Source organism: Artemia franciscana, chromosome 6 (genome assembly GCF_032884065.1).
Source record: "Artemia franciscana chromosome 6, ASM3288406v1, whole genome shotgun sequence".
Classification (NCBI taxonomy): Eukaryota; Metazoa; Arthropoda; class Branchiopoda; order Anostraca; family Artemiidae; genus Artemia; species Artemia franciscana.
Window position 1 is genome coordinate 5,183,076 of NC_088868.1, and position 22,764 is coordinate 5,205,839.

A 22,764-nucleotide genomic window follows, 5' to 3' on the forward strand; every position below is an offset into this window, starting at 1 on the left:
TAAATGACGACCGGGACACAGGGACACATCATTAGAATAATAAGGTATAGATCTGAATACGGATTGTTTTTCTCATGGACAATTATATGTTGCATGTTCAAGAGTCAGTAAACCTGACAATCTATTTACATGCAACATATATATATATATATATATATATATATATATATATATATATATATATATATATATATATATATTTCTATTCAGAGGTGGGACACAGGGACACAACTACAATGGCGCGTAACTAATATGGCGCGTAACGACTTACGCGCGCGGGGGGGCTTGGGGGGGCGCGAAGCGCCACCCCAACAGCTAGTATGAAATAAAAATCACCGAACCTTTGTTTTTTATGGTAGGCATTGATGATCTTATCCATGCAAAAATCCTAAACCGATAATCATCACTATCATTTTCAATTTTTTGACGTTTTGATTCTTGTTGTACAGGTTGATCTTCATTTTCATTTTTGAATCACTCACATGCTCGGTGTCACATGTCTTCTAACCGCGTATGTCTCTTTTCTTCATTTTTAACTTGCTTACATGCTTGGTGTCGCATGTCTTCTAATCACATGTGTCTTTGATCTTTATTTTCATTTTTGACACGTTTTTGGATTTCGATTCTTTCAGACAATTTTATTTTTTCAATATGGTTCAATCTTATTTATACTATGCATCACATCATATAAGAAAATGCTTATATAATGTACTAACATAGTATATGACGTCATTTTCAAAAACCAAAATAAGGCTTTTAAAGAATTTTCTCGGATTTCTGACTTATCTAGATGTTTTTTTATGCCAGAATATCAGAAGATACCAATTTTCCCGAAAAAATATGGAGCCATTTTCGACAACTACCTAAATATATACACAATTATTACTCACTTACAAAGATTATATATATCCTCTTCTATTTCAAATTCTAGTCCAAAATGCCACAGTGACAAGTAAATCTCTTTATGGAAGGGAGAGGGTAGGGAAGGAAAATCGCTTTATGTGCAACACAATATATCAGTTTATTCCATTGGGCTTTTTATGGTTAATTACAAAAAAAAATTGTTGATTAGGGCGATGTGGTAATTTAAAGGAACCCCTATCTCGTTCACTTAAAGTTTTTTTTCCTTGGTTAAACTGTTAGGCACCCTTGCCATAACATAGAATACATGACAGAAAAAATAAAAAACCAGCACCTAATATTCCAGAAATCTTAGAATTTTTTTTTTTTTTAGAAAAATTTTGGAGACAGAGTTTTTCAATTTTAATGAAATTCAAAACATCAGAAAGTGTTGATTTTGGTTGTTACATTAAGTTGAACAGCATTTTATTTTTGAAGTTCAGGAAAGGGTACCCTCTAAAGAGGTTTTAACACACAAGAAAATACTAAGAATCAGCCAAAAGGAAATATCGTAAGAGAAATTTGGCCTCTTCAGGAGTTTCGTGTGGTGCCACCCGTTTTGATTGACGAGCTCGCCAACAAAAGGAACGTAACAATTTCAAAGTATTTTAAGTAAATTTCATAATCAAATCTTGAATCCTCGATGGTGGCTGGTTCTCTGGGAGAATTCGCTTGGGAAAATGGGAGAATTCAGTCCGCCTAGCCTGAGACTAACAAACAGAGTTTAAGACATTGGATCGTCTTAATGACCCTTTTATAGGGAAAACTCTATAACTCACAAAACAGAGTTCATAAATATATTACCACCTTTTTGTTTTTTGTGTCACTATAGATTTGTAGTTTAGAAAGTGCAAGCGATTAAAATACAAATGTTTTTTTTTCAATATAGGGAGCAAGTCCATTTTGATAGTTTTTTAGATCTTTCTTCTTCTTCTTCTTAGGATAAAAGTTCCTCTTTTTCTATTTGAGTGTATCTGCTTTCAAGTCTTCTTCCTGTTTTAGGCCTCAAAATGAAATGCTAACTTATGATAGGTTGTACTGTTAGCAACATCTTGGATTAGAGGCACTAGAATATTCTGGCGTATGCTCCGAGTTCAATATTTTCGTATATTTCAGAATATTTTAGGTTTGTACTTTCGTAACAGTGTTGTCAACCAGGCATTTAACTGAACGTAGTTATTTGTGGGATTTGAGGCACTTCAGCAAAAAAAAATGAAGATTTTATAACGGGGAGTTGGTGTTAGCAAATTATATTCAAATAGGTACTGCTAAATAGATTCATTTTTTATATCGCGGAATCTGAAGTATGGGACATGGGGGTAAGACCTGATGCATTAGGGGTCTAGTAAGAGAAAGCTATGCAGGTTCTTTCCCCTGTATTACTGCTTTTTAACTATGAATAAGATTAGACGAAATGGCCAGTACACCCTGAAAAAGGGAGGGGAATATAATAAGTCAGCCTCTTTTTTAGTATTTCTATCACCAATTTACAAATTTATTTTATGATTATCGGGAAGAAGATAAGAACTGTACACTAGACTGAACGATTCAGCGATCCAATCAGTTTTGACATCACGATTTCCGGGTCGCTTATGCGATATTTGCTAATGAAGTCCATGGCACCATGTTCACCATGGCACCTTGTTCACCAGATGTTTGGTGAAACAAGAAGGTGAAAGGGACGTTTTCTTTATCAGTTAATTAATTTATAATATTAAAAGGTTAAAATTTTTATTGTAAAAAATATTTAACTTATTAATGAATTATAAGTTAATGAATAAACAGTTTTTTAATTAAACCAGCTTTAGGTTCGTACAGTTAATCTCTGATCAGCATCCTATACCCTTCAAGCCACACCCTGTGAAAAACCTATCACAGGCAAAACAGTGGTAGGGCTCTTCCACCACAGAAGCTTTTACGGATAGAGTAAAACTCAGACATGATTAACAACTATTGCAAAAATCACAATTTGGAAAGCTATATAAAATCCTGAAAAAAACAAGCGTAATCTTAATTTGGCACAAAAACGAGTCATGACTTATTGTACTCGTTGTCTGATCTCAGAGACGGTCCGATCTCCTAGACTAGTTTGGCTACATTCTAATCAACTTTCCCTTCATGAAAATCCTATTTTACAGAAATTGCGGAAGAAGGAACTTAGAAACTGTCCTTTGCTTTAAAATTTAACACTATTTCATTCGGGTAAAAACTAAATTTAAAATTAGATTTCTGTTTATTATTAATGTAAATTGTCAAAGATATCATAAATTTTGGGATGGGCAAAGCCCCCTCAATATCAGCTCAATCTCGCAATAAGCGAAAGTTTTTAAAATTATAAAAAAAAAAATAAGCAACGCAGTGATGAAAATAATTTTTTCAGAAATAATGAACTTACTATTTATTAAAAAATCGCAAACATAATCATAAGTTGAAATTTGTCAAAATTATTGGGTACAAGGATTAAAGGTATGACGGCTTTATATGTAAGCTATGACGGGTTTTCAAATATGTAATTAATTAACAAATGATTAGGTGATTTGTGTTTAATATGTTACGGGGAATTATTTTTTTTTGTATATTTATGCTGATGCTGTAGGCTTGTATTTTGGCTTGATTTATTTTTATTTTGTCAGTGCCAAAGTATGCCACCAGGCATGTGCACTGGTTTGTCATATTTATTTATTTAATTGTTGCAAATAAAAATTATCTATCTATCAATAATCATCAGCGTGCAACCATGCACTAATTTACGACTTTACTTACTTTCCAGAATATAACGTATGAATATCATCTGGTCTAGTGGCTTTTGGGCCAACCGAATTTTCAGCTAGACATATTTATGACGTTATAATTTTAGACATAATTTAAGACGTTACTTACTTTACAGAATATAACGTATGAGTATCATCTGGTCTAGTGGCTTTTGGGCCAACCGAATTTTCAGCTAGACATATTTATGACATTACAATTTATGACGTTATAATTTTAGACATAATTTATGACTTTACTTACTTTCCAGAATATAACGTATGAGTATCATCTGGTCTAGTGACTTTTGGGCCAACCGAATTTTCAGCTAGACATATTTATGACGTTATAAATTTAGACATAATTTATGACTTTACTTACTTTCCAGAATATAACGTATGAGTATCATCTGGTCTAGTGGCTTTTGGGCCAACCGAATTTTCAGCTAGACATATTTATGACATAATTTATGACGTTACAATTTATGACGTTATAATTTTAGACATAATTTATGACTTTACTTACTTTCCAGAATATAACGTATGAATATCATCTGGTCTAGTGGCTTTTGGGCCAACCGAATTTTCAGCTAGACATATTTATGACGTTACAATTTATGACGTTAATTTTAGACATAATTTATGATTTTACTTACTTTCCAGAATATAACGTATGAATATCATCTGGTCTAGTGGCTTTTGGGCCAACCGAATTTTCAGCTAGACATAGTACTGCATGCAAGTTCTGAGTAAAGCCATTCATGACAGCTGCTTGGAAAGCATAGAGCACAGCTGCAGCACCGCCACAATCTCTTTTCATTCCTGGCATTCCCGTCTGAAAATTTTCAAAATATAACTCTGTTGGGTTTCTAGAGTAAAAGGACAACATACATAATTAATTCACATCATGAGAGAGAAAAAAGAGACAAAAAGAGAGAGAAAAAATTCAGAGTAATTTAATTACACGTTAATTAACTAATACTTTAATTTAAACTAAACCAGCAAAAAGTCATAGCGGAAATTGGCTAAAGATTGCATCTATCAGGTTTTAAGGTTTCATGCCCACAGGAACTTTAAGCTAAAATTTCAGAGGGAAATAGCAGGGATGTGGGGGGTCTGGTGCTTCAAAAGAGGGTTATTAAACGCATATATTTCGAAATGTTTTCTAATTTTCATTAATTCTAACTTTAGAAAGTTACGATCAAGTTTTAATATTCTATGCCCACATGGGCTGATGTGCATCAACCCAAAATTTGAGAGGGAATCACCTGGATTGGGCGTGGGGGACCTGGTGCTTCAAAAACAGGGCCATAAATACTTTTTAATTTTTCCTCCACTATAATACTTACTTGATTTCATTGTTTCTTTAATTCATTAGAACTGTGCTTGACAGAGAAGTTAGTGAATGTGTACTGATTGAGCAACAACTTCGAAGCACAAATCAATACTTATGTCTTATAGCCACCACAACAAGAGAAGCGTGAGAGAAGAGAGAGCGAAAATGAGGAAAAAAGGTATGGAGAGAGAGGGAGGAGGAAAGGGATATAGAAATAAGGAGAGAGATAGGAAGGGGAGGGGAGAGGAGGAGGACATAAGGGAAAGGGGAAAGGAGTCTAAAATACGAAGGAGATAAAGGGAAGGGGATATGTGGAGGGAAGAGAAGAACGAGGGATAGGAGAAAAAAGACAGGGGTAAGTTAAGGAAAGAGAGAAAGAGGGAGGGGAGAAATATAGTAGATGGAGACTAAGAGAAGGAGGAAGGATAGGGAAAGGGGAAGATATAGAGGGGGAAACAGGGGGCGAGGGGCGAGAAAGAGAGGGCAAATACATGAACTAGTCATATATATAATAAAACACCATAAGAGAGATATCTATTAGAAAATTGAAATTAAGAACTTCAAAGCACAGCACATGATTGTTAACTACGATCCCTTGTAGAAAATCAAACAAGATTTCATGAACAGAAGGATTCACCCAACAAGTAAAGTCAGTCTTATACAATCGTATACATTCATGTTCTATTATTCTCAAAAAATAAAGAAAGACAAAAAAAGTCAAACGTTGAGAAACAAAGGAAGAAAAGCTAAGAAAAAAAAAATTAAAAACTCTTTCGTTAATTTAATTTTTATGAATGAAATTAATTTTACAACCACAATGGAGTGTAACCCTCCAAGACGAAAAAAAGCATCTAACTCCGTTATAAATATTACATTCGTAATATGCTTATACTAGTGATTGCTGGTTCATGATGGGAAACCAAGAATATATTTACAAAACTGAAAATAAGTTGCAGTAATTGATTTTTATCAGCATTTGAAAGAAGGTCCCAAAACAGTGACAGAGCTATCACATGGGACAGAACCATAGCCATGACAAAACAGGCTCTAAAATGGCGGTTGCTTAGAGCCTTACTTGCAACGAGCATTCCATAGCCCTGAAAATAGGGGTTCTAATATGGTAGTTGTTCAGAACGTTACTTGCAACGAGCATTCCATAGCCCTGAAAATACGGGTTCTAATATGGTAGTTGTTCAGAACCTTACTTGCAACGAGCATTCCATAGCCCTGAAAATACGGGTTCTAATATGGTAGTTGTTCAGAACCTTACTTGCAACGAGCATTCCATAGCCCTGAAAATATGGGTTCTAATATGGTAGTTGTTCAGAACCTTACTTGCAACGAGCATTCCATAGCCCTGAAAATACGGGTTCTAATATGGTAGTTGTTCAGAACCTTACTTGCAACGAGCATTCCATAGCCCTGAAAATACGGGTTCTAATATGGTAGTTGTTCAGAACCTTACTTGCAACGAGCATTCCATAGCCCTGAAAATACGGGTTCTAATAAGGTAGTTGTTCAGAGCCTTACTTGCAACGAGCATTCCATAGCCCTGAAAATACGGGTTCTAATATGGTAGTTGTTCAGAACCTTACTTGCAACGAGCATTCCATAGCCCTGAAAATACGGGTTCTAATATGGTAGTTGTTCCGAACCTTGCTTGCAACGAGCATTCCATAGCCCTGAAAATACGGGTTCTAATATGGTAGTTGTTCCGAACCTTACTTGCAACGAGCATTCCATAGCCCTGAAAATACGGGTTCTAATATGGTAGTTGTTCAGAACCTTACTTGCAACGAGCATTCCATAGCCCTGAAAATATGGGTTCTAATATGGTAGTTGTTCAGAACCTTACTTGCAACGAGCATTCCATAGCCCTGAAAATACGGGTTCTAATAAGGTAGTTGTTCAGAGCCTTACTTGCAACGAGCATTCCATAGCCCTGAAAATACGGGTTCTAATAAGGTAGTTGTTCAGAGCCTTACTTGCAACGAGCATTCCATAGCCCTGAAAATACGGGTATCTAATATGGTAGTTGTTCAGAACCTTACTTGCAACGAGCATTCCATAGCCCTGAAAATACGGGTTCTAACATGGTAGTTGTTCAGAACCTTACTTGCAACGAGCATTCCATAGCCCTGAAAATACGGGTTCTAATATGGTAGTTGTTCAGAACCTTACTTGCAACGAGCATTCCATAGCCCTGAAAATACGGGTTCTAATATGGTAGTTGTTCAGAACCTTACTTGCAACGAGCATTCCATAGCCCTGAAAATACGGGTTCTAATATGGTAGTTGTTCCGAACCTTGCTTGCAACGAGCATTCCATAGCCCTGAAAATACGGGTATCTAATATGGTAGTTGTTCAGAACCTTACTTGCAACGAGCATTCCATAGCCCTGAAAATACGGGTTCTAACATGGTAGTTGTTCAGAACCTTACTTGCAACGAGCATTCCATAGCCCTGAAAATACGGGTTCTAATATGGTAGTTGTTCAGAACCTTACTTGCAACGAGCATTCCATAGCCCTGAAAATACGGGTTCTAATATGGTAGTTGTTCAGAACCTTACTTGCAACGAGTATTCCATAGCCATGAAAAGACGGGCTCTAATGTGGCAGTTTTTTAGAGCCTTACTTGCAACACGCATTCCATAGCCATGAAAGATGGGCTCTAATACGGCGGTCGTAAAGAGCCTTACTTGCAAAGAGCATTCTATAGCCCTTTCTAGATTTTGTATTAAAATGATCTACATATAAGTGCCGAGTCGATTTCACATCATTACCTATTGGCAGTCCGAGATACATGAGGCTAGATACCGGTTTAATACTATAGACTCTAAGCTGCACATCTAGAGCACCATCCCAGAAATTCGAATAAGACACTACTTCACTCTTTGATTCGTTTGAAGAAAGACCTATTGCCAAATAAGAATCACTTAACGCTGCAGAAACTTTCAATCAAAACTCTAGTCCTACTCAAATAAAAAATATCATCCGCATAATTCAATAGCGAAATATCTAAACCTCTAAAAATAAAACGAACAACTACCCATGCATCTATGATACTGTTATTATTCAGAGGTAGGGAGGATATTGCTCCGTGTCTAATTACTTTTGTCACAGGAATAACAGTAGTCGAAGCAACGGGACGACTTTGCCCGAAAACCTTAACAAAGACCTTCAACCTACTATAAATGTTTCGGAGTGGTTCAATAATCGACTTATCAAAGCCACATTTTGAAGTACTGAGAAGTAATTGGCTATGGATACACAAATCGAAAGCACAACACACATCATGACTAGCAGCAAATAATTTTTTTTTAAGTTTGTCGCACTCTATATGATATGACACATCAAACGATGCACATGTTCCCTACTGATAAGTTTTTTGAAACCAAACTGCGAATCAAGCGGTACACAAACTCGATTAATTTCGCTAATTATAAACAGCTTGAATATTTTATCCCATACTGGCACTTCAATTATAGGACGGTGAGAAGAGCACTGGGTAGGATTTTTTCCCTTCTCCAGGACAAGTGTAATAATTCCTATGGAAGAGGTCAGGCACAAGACTATTTGTAAAAATCATCCGGTACAATAGCGCTAGGTGCTCCATCAATTTAAGACTAACATTCAGTAAGTGCATTCCAAAAATATTGCCAATACCACTAGAAAACTTCTTTTTAGCTTTTGATATTGCTGCACAAACACTAGGGAGAGTTAGCACAAAACCTAGAGCATCAGACTGAAAATAATTGACCCAATCCCTTTCAGACAGCAACAGACTAGCATCGTTACCATCATTCCGCTTTTTTTCTTTTTTTTTAATTTCCACAATAATTTTGAGTTTAGATCATTTTTTGCACTATTTTCGTCGATAAGGTTAGATTGGTGTCTGGTTAGCGCTTTATAGAACTTACGTTTCAAATAAATGCAAATATCATTAACCACTCCTGACCTTGGTCTACCACTCTCGCACCATATTCTACACCAGAACTTAGAAGCCCGGCAAATTTCTACTAGAACAAGATTCTGGCTCCATTTGGACACTTCGGTAAAAGCACGGACTTTACAAGACGGAATTCCGGCTGTATCCGCAACCAATGTGTATTAACTCAGCACAATATATGTTTAACTCTATCTGCTTTTCTGTGTTGAAGAAAGTTGTATGGTAAGTAACCTTAATTCTTCCTAATACATCATCACACAGAGTTGATATAGCGGTGAGTCTATCTTATCCCATTCAGATTTAGTAATCCACTTCTTCTCTATCACAGCAGGTAAAGACAGGTTATCAAGATCGAATCTAGTGGTAACGGGGAGGTGATCAGATGCACTGATTGCTGTATTGACATGAGCAGTAGGTTCCGCGGAGTTCGATATAGATTGTAGAAAAAAGTCAAGAGCAGAAGTAGAGCTAGAATTATGTACTAAATCTTGAAATATATAAATTTATAATTTATATGTTAATATAATTTATATAATTATAATTATAATATAATTTATATATTATATATTTATATACAATTTTATATATCTATATATATATAAATAAGTTGTCTGTCTGTGGATCTGTGGATCAGGTGACGTCATGTTTCTGTGTCGGCTGACGTCATGAAATTAGTTGTCGTCATTTTTGTTATGACGATGCTTAGTATATTGTAAAACGCATTAATTTGGTTAATAATATACCTTTTAAAACACCAAAATGAACATGCTGGAGTAGTCACTCGGTGAGAGAGGGTGTCAGAACGGAGAATGAAGGTCCCAGGTTCAAATCCTGGTTAGGCTAAAAAAGGTAAAAAACTAAAAACTAAAAAAAAAAACTGAAAAAACTAAAAAAAGGCAAAAACTACAAAAAAAACTAAAAACTAATGAAAAAAATAAAAAAGCTAAAAAACTAAAAAAACTAAAAACTAAAAAAAAACTAAAAAAAGGAAAAAACTGAAAAATAGAAGAGAGAAAGAAAACTAATAAAATTAAGAATAAAAATAAAAAAAATAAAAAAGATAAAAACTAAAAAAAAAAAGTAAAAAGAAAAAACGAAAAAAAAACTAAAAAAGCTAAAAAAAAAAGGTAAAAACCAATGAAAAACTAAAAAGAAAAAAAGGAAAAAAACTAAAAAAAAATTTCATCTAAAAAACTAAAAAAAACTAAAAAAGGTAAAAACTGAAAGAACTAAAAAAGAAAAAAAAACCTAAAAAAAGGAAAAAACTGAAAAATAAAGGAGAAAAAGAAAACTAAAAAAATATAAATAAAAATAAAAAAACTAAAAAGATAAAAACTTCAAAAAAAACTAAAAAGAAAAAAGAAAAAACTAAAAAACCTAAAAAAGGTCAAAACCAATAAAAAAAAACTAAAAGGAAAAAAAGGGAAAAAATTAAAAATAAATTTCATCATATACCAATTCAAAAACGAATGTATACCGGGATGACGACCGGGACACAGGAATATAAATGACACAACTACAACGGGGACGCCGGGGGGCACAGGGGGATATAAATGACGACCGGGACACTCAAAGAGAAATCACAGACTGGGACACCGGGACACAAATGAGGACCGGGACATAGGGACACAACTACAATCGTCTACGGGCATCAGCCATCGCTGTTACAAATGTTTTACAAGCAAGAACAAACTTTCGGTCTAACTTATCATTTTTGTAATCGGTTGGTATACTGAAAGTACAATTATTGTTTTTCCAAGAATGGCAACATGGATGTCAGAAGATGACACCAGTGACGGAGATAGCTCATTGGGTGTGATAAAAGCCACACCGCCGCAAGGCCTGCCCCTTCAAGAAGCGCATTCCACAACAACGAAGAATTTAAATGAGCTTCCAAAGTCCAAGAGGCTCATACTTTCCTCAGAAGTACTCCTGTACGCAAAGTAAATCACTAGTTTTCAACAGCTAACGCAGAAAGGGTCTTTTATCCAGCATACCACCATTAATATTCCAGCTTGTAATGCTAAGCAGATGATAATTCATTTTTTGGAAAGTAATGCTTGGGCGGTTGGGCACTTATATGAATAGCAAGGATGATCATTATACCCACACAGAACGTATTTCACAGCTAGGTTACATGTTTAACATGTCAGTATTTACATGTAAGCATTTACCGGTCTTGGCTTTTATTTATTCATTTATTATTTTTATGTATTCCTTTACTTGAGACTTACTGTGCTTATTTTTCAAGTGTTCACTTAATACGTATTGACTTTGGGCTCAAATAACCATATCTATAATGTAAATACTTCGAAAAATACACATTTACTCGTTTTCTTTACCATACTTTAAATGTTACCATAATTTTAAATACAAATTTTTAAAATACGAATTTACTCGTTTTCTTTACCATACTTTTAATGTCATCATAATTTTAAATAAAAACTTTTAAAATACAAATTTAAAAAATAAAAAATTTACTTGTTTTCTTTACCATACTTTTAATGTTACCATAATTTTATTTAAATACAAATTTTTAAAATTCAAATTTTAAAAAAATACAAATTTACTTGTTTTCTTTACCATATTTTTAAAGTTACCGTAATTTTAAATACAAATTTTTAAAATACAAACTTAAAAAAATACAAATTTACTCGTTTTCTTTACCATACTTCAATGTTACCATAATGTTACCATAATTTTAATGTATATTCTCGTCTATCTTATGCACACGCACGCAAAGAGAGGGAGAGAGCTTTCTTAAACTTGAGAAAATAATTTACTTACCCGTTTTGCATTTTTTCTAAAAGTCAGGTTTAAAATAAATTCCAGAGTACATTCCATTTTCAAGCATAGAGTTATGCCATACACAGCTTGTTATTAAACAAATATTAAATAAAAATTGGCGAAAAATTACCTTCGACTTAATAGAAAGTCCACCAGTATCATACACAATACCTTTCCCAACCCAAGCAATTGTCTCTGTAGCACCTTCTGGCTTATATGACAACACTGCCAATGCTGGTTGGTGTTCGGCGGCTTTCCCAACTCCATAAATACCACCAAACCCTCTGGTCTTTAAATCTTCACCTTGAACAATTGAAGGAGTAATACCTATGGAAGCTGCCACGTTATTTACTTCCTATAAAATAGAGCTAAAATTCAAGACCAAAATATATTAATTTCCTTTTGTAAAGAAAAGACTCTCAGATTCAAACTTATAAGACGAGAATTTCTCTTGAATCTACCACCGTGGCTCAATGAGCATACAAATTTATGTTGAAGTAGCTAAAAACTATGTACAAAATAAGTGTAAAAGGGCACAAATGAGCTGAAGGGAGAGGGGCTATTTGCCTACCACTAGATTTTGAATAATTTTTAATAGGCATTTTAATTAAAAAACGGTAAAGAAAAAACAACCCCCTCCCCATGGATTAAAAAAAAAAACTCTTTTCTGCGCCTAAATTAAAAAAAAATCGTTCTTCTTCCTGTACTTCTTCTTGATGAAGTGCTGTCCCTCAGTATGGAAAGTCTATAAGCATTTAAAAATTCCTTTTGAACCTGCCACCGTGCAAAAAAAAAAAAGTCGACCCAGTTTTGTATTACTGACTTGATGCTGTGAATAAACGTAGAGCTGAGTTTTAAAGTCACTTGAGTCTAACAGATCCCGTTATTATTCACCCTGATACATTAGTTTACAATAGTTCTTTCGTTTTCATTTCATATACAGTTTATAGAGTTTTTACTTTCCTTTCTCTTTTTACTCCACGTATGGTATTTGTCTATCTCTGACGCACGGGTCAAAACCATTATTTTATTCTTTTGTTCTAAAACTAATCTTGAAATAACAGTTGTAGGCCTTGAATAAAATAACGTATTCATTCTTAAACTTTTTAAATTAAACAGAAGCAGGATTAAATTTATTAAAGAAGTGTAGAAGTAGCTTCGCTAGCTTAGAGAGTTGTCGCACAAGGTAAAACTTTTAGGACTGTACGGTCTTGAAACTCTCGAGCAAAGGCCACGAAGCTCAACACTTTTAGGACTGTACGGTCTTGAAACTCTCGAGCAAAGGCCACGAAGCTCAACCTTCTACCTCCAAATCTTCTCTACTTCTAAGGCTTTGAAGATTCCGTAGAGATAGTTCGTAATTTTCAAATCTATTAAATCAGCGTTAGCTATTATATATTTTTTTCTTTTTCAAAGTTGGTACAAAGTAAATTTGGCTAATACAAGAATAAGTGGAAGTAGAAGAAGTGAAAAAAGTAGAAGTATAAGAGAGAAGAAGAAGAAAAGGTTGGAGTAACGCTAGCTCAGAGAGTCGTCATGCTAGGTGAAATTTTTAGGACAGTACAGACGTGAAATTCTCCAGCAAAGGTCAAATCAAGGCCACAAAGGCTTTTTCTACCTTCCACCTCCAACTCTCCTCTACTTCTTGGACTCTCAAGGCTTTTTCAGGCTTAAATTTTTTTTTCAAAGTTGGTACACATTATATTTGGCGAATAAAAGAAAAAGCAGAAGTAGAAGAAGTTGAAGAATATGAAGTAGTTTCGCTAGCTCAGAGAGTAGTCATGCTAGGTGAAACTTTTGGGACTGTATAGCCGTGAAACTCTCCAGCAAAGGCCACGAAATTCAAACCAAGGCTACGAAGATCAAACCAAGGCCACAAAGGCGTTTTCTACCTTCCACACCCCACTCTTCTCTACTTCTAAGGCTTTAAGGAATTTTTTTCAAAGTTAGTACAAATTATAGGCCAATAAAAAGAAGAAGTAGAAGTAGAAGAATATGAAGTAGTTTCACTAGCTCAGAAAGTAGCCGTGCTAGGTGAAACTTTCTGGACTGTATAGTTGTAAAACCCTCCAGCAAAGGCCAAGAAGGTCAAACCAAGCCTGCGATGGTCACATAAAAGGCCAAAAAGGCGTTTTCTACCTTCCACCTCCAATTCTTCTCTACTCCTAAGGCTTTAAGGATTCCGTGGAGATAGGTTGTAAATTTTGATTCTCTTCAATCAGCTTTAACTACTTCATATTATTTTTTTTAAGTTAGGAAATAGTATATTTGGCCTATAAAAGAAGAAGAAGAGGCATAAGAAGAAGAAAAAGTAAAAGCAGACGATAAAAGAAGTGATTTCACTAGGTCGGAGAGTCGTCATTCTAGGTCAAAATTTCAGGACTGTCTAGTCATGAAACTCTCCAGAAAAAGCCGCGGAGATCAAATCAAGGCCACAAAGGCCTTTTCTACCTTCTAGAAAAGGCCACGGAGACAGGATGTAAATGCCGGTTCTATTCAATCAGGTTTAGCTATTGCCTATTGATTTTTTAAAGTCAGGAAAACGTATATTTGGCCTATAAAAAGAAGAAGCAGAAGCAGAAGAGGAAAAAGTAGGAGTAGAAGATAGAAGAAGTGGCTTCGCTAGCACATAGAGAGTTGTCATGCTAGGTGAAACTTTCAGGATTGTATAGTCATGAAACTCTCCAGAAAAAGCCACGGAGATCAAATCAAGGCCACAAAGACGTTTTCTACCTTCTAGAAAAGGCCACGGAGACAAGCTGTAAATACCGGTTCTATTCAATCAGGTTTAGCTATTGCCTATTGATTTTTTAAAGTCAGGAAAATGTATATTTGGCCTATAAAAAGAAGAAGTAGAAGCAGAAGAGGAAAAAGTAGGAGTAGAAGATAGAAGAAGTGGTTTCGCTAGCACATAGAGAGTTGTCATGCTAGGTGAAACTTTCAGGATTGTATAGTCATGAAACTCTCCAGAAAAAGCCACGAAGATCAAACCATGGCCACAAAGGCATTTTCTACCTTGCACCCCCAAATCTTTTCTACTTCTAAAGCTTTAAGGATTCCGTGGAGACAGGTCGTACTTTTCAGTTCTATTCAATCAGCTTTAGACATTGCTTATTGATTTTTTTTTTAAAGTTAGGACATAGTATGTTTCGCCAATAAAAAGAACAGGAAAGATAGTATCTTAGCTTCATTACCACATAAAGGTTAAGTCAAGACTCATAAAGTACACTGTGTAATACCACTCAGTCTAGTTTTCTCTATACTTCGAAATGTCCATAATATCCAGATTTTGAAACATCTACAGGCATACTTTAAACTAATAAAATTGAACATCAAAAATTGGAATGCTGTTGCTACTACTATTCACTCACTGCATTGTGAAGTAGCCTGAGGTCAACACGGCTGAACGTAACCCATCTATCATACGTCCAGGGAAATATCAGTGTGCGTCTCACTGCTCCAACACTTAACTCGACACAAATATTCAAAAACCTGTCATACCTCTAGGGAAATATCAGTGCAAGTCTCCCTGGATCAACACTTAAGCCAACACTAACATTCAAAAACTTGTCATACCTCCAAGAAAAATATCGGTATGCGTCTCATTGATTAAACAATAACCTGGCATTAACATTCAAAAACCTATCATATCTCCAGGGAAATATCAGTGTTCGTCTCACAAAACTTAACTCGACGTTAACACTTAAAAACCTGTCATACCTCCAGGAAAATATCAGCGTGCCTCTCATTGGTTGAACATTAACCTAACATCAACATTCAAAAACCCGGTCATACTTACTCCCTCTGTTTACCCGTGCCATTTAACCAAACACCTGGAAAACTATAGGTTCTATGACTATCTTAGTTCTATGACTATCTACCTTGGTTCTTCTGCTTTAGGAACGCCAATAAGAGCTCAAATAAGAGCTCTGAGTCACGAGGTCCTTCTAAATATCAAAATTCATAAGATATGATCGTCCACTTGTAAGTTAAAAATACCTCAATTTTTCTAATTTTTCCTCTCCCTTCAGCCCCCCAGATGGTCGAATCGGGGAAAACAATTTTATCAAGTCAATTTGTGCAGCTGCCTGACACGCCTACCAATTTTCATCGTCCTAGCACGTCCAGAAGCACTGAACTCGCCAAAGCACTGAACCCCACCAACTAACTCCCCCAAAGAGAGCGGATCCAGTCCGGTTAAGTCAATTACGTATCTACGACATTTATAAGCGTTTTCCAAAATTTACGATTTCCCCCTCCAACACCCCCCAATGTCAACAGATCTGGTCAGAATTTGAAAGAAGAGCTCTGAGATATGGGTTCCTTCTAATTACCGAATTTCATTAAGATCCGGTCACCCATTCTTAAGTTAAAAATAACCCAATTTTTCTAATTTTTCCAAATTAACAACGCCCAGCTCCCCCAAAGAGAACGAATCCGTACCAATTATGTCAATCTCATATCTATATCTTGTGATTATTCTTCCCATCAAGTTTCATCCCGATCTCTCCACTCTAAGTGTTTTCCAAGATTTCCGGTTTCGAAGATTTGTTTCCCCCCTCCAGCCCTCTATGCCCCCTGGATCCGATTCGAATTGAAAATGGAGCATCTGAGACATAAGATTATTCTATATATCAAGTTTCATTAAGATCCGATCACTCATTCGTAAGATACCTCGATTTTCACGTTTTCCAAGAATTCCGGTTTCCCCCTCCAACTCCCTTGTCACCGGATCTGGTCGGGATTTAAAATAAGATTTCTAAAGTACAAGATCTGTCTAAATATTAAATTTTATTTGATATTTTTATCACCCGTTCGTAAGTTACAAATACCTCACTTTTTCTAATTTTTCCGAATTACTCAACCCCCCCCCCCAACTCCACCAAAAAGAGCGGATCCGGTCCGGTTATGTCAGTCACCTATCTTAGACTTGTGCTTATTCTTTCCACCAAGTTTCATCCTGGTCTCTCCGCTTTAAGCGTTTTCCAAGATTTCCGGTCCCCTCCCCCCTAATGACACTGGATCCGGTTGGGATATAAAATAAAGATCTGAGTTTCGAGGTTCTTCTAAATATGAAATTTCATTTAGATACAATCACTCTTTCGTAAGTTAAAAATACCTTATTTTTTCTAATTTTTTTAGAATAAAAAAAAAACAAACCCAAATCCCCCAAAGAGAGCATATCCGTTCCGGTTATGTCAATACCGTATCTAGGACTTGTGCTTATTTTTCTCATCAAGTTTCATCCCGATCCCTATACTTTAAGCGTTTTCTAAGATTTTAGGTTCCGCCACCCCCCAAATTCCTCTTCACCGGATCCGGTCGAGATTTAAAGTAAGAGCTCTGAGACATGATATCCTTCCAAACATCAAATTTCAATAAGATCCGATCACACCTTCGTAAGTTCCTCAGTAAAAGTTCCGTAAGTTCGTCTTAGTAAAATACCTCATTTTCTTAATTTTTCAGAATCAACCCTCCTCCCCCCCAACTTCCCCGAGGAGAGCGGATCCCTTCCAGTTATTTTAATCACGTACCTAGGACTTATGATTGTTTTCACCACCAGGTTTCATTCCGATTCCTCCACTCTAAGCGTTTTCCAAGATTTTAGGTTCCCCCACCCAACTCCCCCCAATGTCACCAGATGCGGTCGGATCTAAAATAAGAGCTCTGAGACACGATATCCTTCCAAACATCAAATTTCATTAAGATCCGATCACTCCTTCGTAACTTAAAAATGCTTCATTTTTTCTAATTTTTCGGATTAACCTTCCCCCCGAACTCCCCTAAAGAGAATGGATCCGTTCCGATTATGTCAATCACGTACCTAGGACTTGTGCTTATTTTTCCCACCAAGTTTCATCCCGATCCCTCCACTCTAAGAATTTTCAAGATTTTAGGTTCCCCCTCAATTCCCCCCAATGTCACCGGATCCAGTTGGGTTATAAAATAAGGGCTCTGAGACACCATATCCTTCCAAACTTCAAATTTCATTAAGATCCGATCACTGCTTCGTAAATTAAAAATACCTCATTTTTTCTAATTTTTCAGAATTAACCCTCCCCCCGAACTCCCCCAAAGAGAGTGGATCCTTTCAGATTATGTCAATCACGTATCTAGGACTTGTGCTTATTTTTCCCACCAAGTTTCATCCCTATCCCTCCACTCTAACCGTTTTCCAAGATTTTAGCCCCCTCCTCAATTCCCCCCAATGTCACCGGATCCAGTTGGGATCTAAATAAGAGCTCGGAGACACACTATCCTTCCAAAATTCAAATTTCATTAAGATACGATCTCTCCTTCGTAAGTTAAAAATACCTCATTTTTTCTAATTATTCAGAATTAAACCCCCCCCCCCCCAACTCCCCAAACAGAGCAGATCGATTCCGGTTATGTCAATCACGTATCTAGGACTTGTGATTATCTTTCCCACCAAGTTTCATCGCGATCCCTCCACTCTAAGCGTTTTCCAAGATTTTAGGTTCCCCCTTTCAAACTCTCCTCAATGCCACCGGATCTGGTCGTTATTCAAAATAACAGCTCCGGACACGATATCCTTCCAAACATCAAATTTCATCAAGATCCCGTCACCTGTTCGTAAGTTTAGAATACTTCATTTTTCTATTTTTTCGAATTAACCGACCCCCCACTCCGCCCAGATGGTCAAATCGGGAAAACGACTATTTCTAATTTAATCTGGTCCGGTCCCTTATACGCCTGCCAAATTCCACCGGCCTAGCTTACCTGAAAGTGCCTAAAGTAGCAAAACCAGGACGGACAGACAGACCGACAGACCGCCAGAAATTGCGATCGCTATATGTCACTTGGTTAATACCAAGTGCCATAAAAACCTGTCATACATCCAGGGAAACATCAGCGTGCGTCTCACTGGTCTAACACTTAACTCGACACAAACATTCAAAAACCTGTCATACCTCTAGGAAAATATCGGTGTGCATCTCATTGGTTGAACAGTAAGTAACCTGACATTAACATTCAAAAACATGTCATACCTCCAGGGAAATATCAGTATGATTCTCACTGGTTCAACATTTAACTCGACACTAACATTCAAAGACCTGTCATACCTCTAGGAAAATATCAGTATGCATCTCACTTTTTGAACAGTAAGTAACCTGACAATAACATTCAAAAACTGTTATACCTCCAGGGAAATATCAGTGTGCGTCTCACTAGTCCAACACTTAACTCGACACTAACATACAAAATCTGCCATACCTCTAGGAAAATATCTGTGTGCATCTCATTGGTTGGTGTGTCAACCACTCTTGCCGTTTCCCTGACACTATTGGACAAAACGGTTAACGTGTCTAGATCTTGTTGAGACAAAGCATCAGGGATAATAGATCCGTCATCATCAACAATTATGAATTCTACGGTGACTAGCAGTGGTGATGGTCTAAAAATAGAATAAATAGTTAGTTTTTTTTATTAGGGAGAGCTGGGCTTCTCTTTGTAGATCCAAATCGAAAGTTTCAGACCTGTTACCACCAAAGGCAAAAGACAAAAGACCATGGCTGAATTATATATAAAAGTAAGTTGTCTGTCTGTGTGTCTGTCTGTCAGGTGACGTCATGTTTCTGTGTCGACTGACGTCATGAAGTTAGTTGCCGTCATTTTTGCTATGACGGTGACGTCATTAACGGTATTTAAGACATTTGTTCACGGAAAAATGTTTAATTGTAAAATGACTGAAGAACCTACAATGGCAACAGCCGAGGAAGCTGCTCAAAGAGTTTATGCCAAAAAACTTGCTGCTGATAGAGAAAGTAAGAAAAGAAAGCGTTCCGAGGAATCACAAGAACAGCAAGAAAACAGGCTTGCAGCTGATAGAGAAAGTAAGAAAAGAAAGCGTGCCGGGGAATCACAAGAACAGCAAGAAAACAGGTTTGCGGCTAAAGAACGCAAAACCGCGCAGTTAGATGAAAATCCACCTGGACAGCGAGAGTCAAAACATATCAAAACTGAAAATGATAGGGATGATGATTGGGTTTGGGATTTTGACTTGGATAAGGTCATCAATGCCTACCAGATTTAAGTTAAAAAAACAAAGGTTCGTCGATATGTACTTCATAGTGACGCTGTAAAATAAAGAAGAAAAAGAAAATTGAAAAAAGAAAAAAGGTAAAAAACTAAAAAAAAAACTAAAAAGAAAAAACACTCAAAGAGAAATTACAGACCGGGACACAAATGACGACCGAGACAGAGGGAATATAAGTGACGACCGGGAACCTCAAAGAGAAATTACAGACTGGGACACCCGGACACAAATCACGACCGGGACACAGGGAATATAAATGACGACCGGGACACAGGGACACAACTACAACGGGGACGCCGGGGGCACAGGAGGGATATATAAATGACGACCGGGACACAGGGATTGTTCGAATAGAAATTACAAATCGGGACACCGGGACACAAATGACGACCAGGACACCGGGAATATAAATGACGACAGGGACACTCAAAGAGAAATTACAAACTGGGACACTGGGACACAAATGACGACCGGGACACAGGGAATATAAATGACGACCGGGACACAGGGACACATCATTAGAATAATGAGGTATAGATCTGAATACGGATTGTTTTTCCCATGGACAATTATATGTTGCATGTTCAAGAGTCAGTAAACCTGACAATCTATTTATATGCACAGACAATGGGACAGCGAAGAATGTTGTATATTCGCATGTTTTACGTAGTTAAAAACATATATTTATATCTATCTCTATTCACAGGTGGGACACAGGGACACAACTACAATGGCGCGTAACGACTTACGCGCGCAGGAGGGCTTGGGGGGGCGCGAAGCGCCCCACCAACTAGGTGTTGGGGTGGCACGAAGCGCCACCCCAACAGCTAGTATATATATAAAAATAAGTTGTCTGTGTGTGTGTGGGTCTGTCGGGTGACGTCATGTTTGAGTGTTGACTGACGTCATGTTTTCGACTGACGAAATTACAGACCGGGACATCGGGACACAAATGACGACCAGGACACCGGCAAATAGGGAATATAAATGACGACCGGGACACTCAAAGAGAAAGCGACCGGGACACAAGGAATGTTCGATTAGCAATCACCATCAACAAAGCACCGGGACACAAATGACGACAGGGACACAGGGAGTATAAATGACGACCAGGACATAAGTAATAAAAAAACTAAAAAAAAAAGGTAAAAACTACAAAAAAACTAAAAAGAAAAAAAAACTAAAAACTAATAAAAAAAACTAAAAAAGAAAAAAAATGAAAAATAAAGGAGAAAAACAAAACCAAAAAAAATAAAAATAAAAAAACTAAAAAGAAAAAAGAAAAAAACTAAAAAAACTAAAAAGAAAAAAGGGGAAAAATACAAAATTTATTTCATCATATACCATTTCAAAAACGAATGTATATACAGACCGGGACACCGGGATACAAATGACGACCGGGACAAAGGGAATATAAATGACGACCGGGACACAGGGACACAACTACATCGGGGACGCCGGGGGCCACAGGGGGATATATAAATGACGACGGGGACACAGGGAATGTTCGATTAGCAATCACCATCAACAAAGCTCAAGGGCAATCATTAGAATCATGAGGTATAATTAAAAAAACTAAAGAAAAAGGTAAAAAACTAAAAACTAAAAAAAAGACCAATTCAAAAACGAATGTATATACAGACCGGGACACCGGGATACAAATGACGACCGGGACACCGGGACACAAGGAATATAAATGACGCCCGGGACACTCAAAGAGAAATCACAGACTGGGACACCGGGACACAAATGACGACAAGGACACAGGGAATATAAATGACGACCGGGACACAGGGACACAACTACAACGGGGACGCGGGGGGGCACAGGGGGATATATAAATGACGACGGCAACAAAGGGAATGGTCGATTAGCAATCACCATCAACAAAGCTCAAGGGCAATCATTAGAATCATGAGGTATAGATCTGAATACGGATTGTTTTCCCATGGACCATTATATGTTGGATGTTCAAGAGTCGGTAAACCTGACAATCTATTTATATGCACAGACAATGGGACAGCAAAGAATGTTGTATATTCGCAAGTTTTACATAATTAAAAACATATATATATATATATATATATATATATATATATATATATATATATATATATATATATATATATATATATATATATATATATTCACAGGTGGGACATAGGGACACAACTACAATGGCGCGTAACTAATATGGCGCGTAACGACTTACGCGCGCGGGGGGCTTGGTGGGGGGGCGCGAAGCGTCCCCACCAACTAGGTGTTGGGGTGGCGCGAAGCGCCACCCCAACAGCTAGTTCTATATATAAAACAGCCACGGTGAATTTGCTGTAGTTGAACACATCTAAAGGAAATATGCTATCAAAAGAAAAGTAGTAGTAATAGAGTCCTTATTTTATGCTCTTTCGAAATATGGTGGTCACTTTCCTGACAATACACCCCAGCCCCTGGTGAATAGCCTTGATATCATATTTCTCCGTTGTTTAGCACCTCGTGATACACCCTATCTTCTTTATTAACCAGTTCCACAAATTCTCTACCCACTGAAATACAAGCTTTGCTTAAGTGATTGCAATACCATTGTAAATAAGAACATTATTCGATATGATTTAAAAACATTGATAACAATAGAAGGAAAAATGATAATCTGAATCATGCTGCATTATATAAAGCAAGATTTTCAGTGTTTTAGTATTTCCTTGTAGTTTTCTGAAAATATCTAAGGCGATCCGGGGGTGGGGTGCACTGTCAGAAAAGCAACTATTATATTTACAAAGAGCGTAAAAAGGTAGTTTAAAGGTATTAGTTTTATTTTATTAGCATATTTCGTTATATTTCGTTATAGGTCAACCACAGCAAACATACCCTTGCCTTTTCTCATTGAGAGTAAATTTTGTCTTTTCTGGCTCCAGAATGATCAATAGAACCAATACTTACAAAGCTAGGTGGCTGTCAACTGCTGAAACTTTAGAATTGCCAGAACC

At 36.7% G+C, this 22,764-nt stretch overlaps 1 protein-coding gene across 1 annotated transcript in view; it reads right to left on the reverse strand.

Annotated features, from left to right (window-relative positions):
• LOC136027944 (probable aminopeptidase NPEPL1) overlaps positions 1-22,764 on the reverse strand; it is a 78,661-nt gene that overhangs the window by 22,007 nt on the left and 33,890 nt on the right. The window contains exons 4-6 of the mRNA XM_065705415.1: positions 18,958-19,138; positions 11,852-12,076; positions 4,304-4,482 (exon numbers count right to left, since the gene is read on the reverse strand). Of these exons, the coding sequence (XP_065561487.1) occupies positions 4,304-4,482; positions 11,852-12,076; positions 18,958-19,138 (585 nt within the window). The remainder of the gene's footprint in view (positions 1-4,303; positions 4,483-11,851; positions 12,077-18,957; positions 19,139-22,764) is intronic.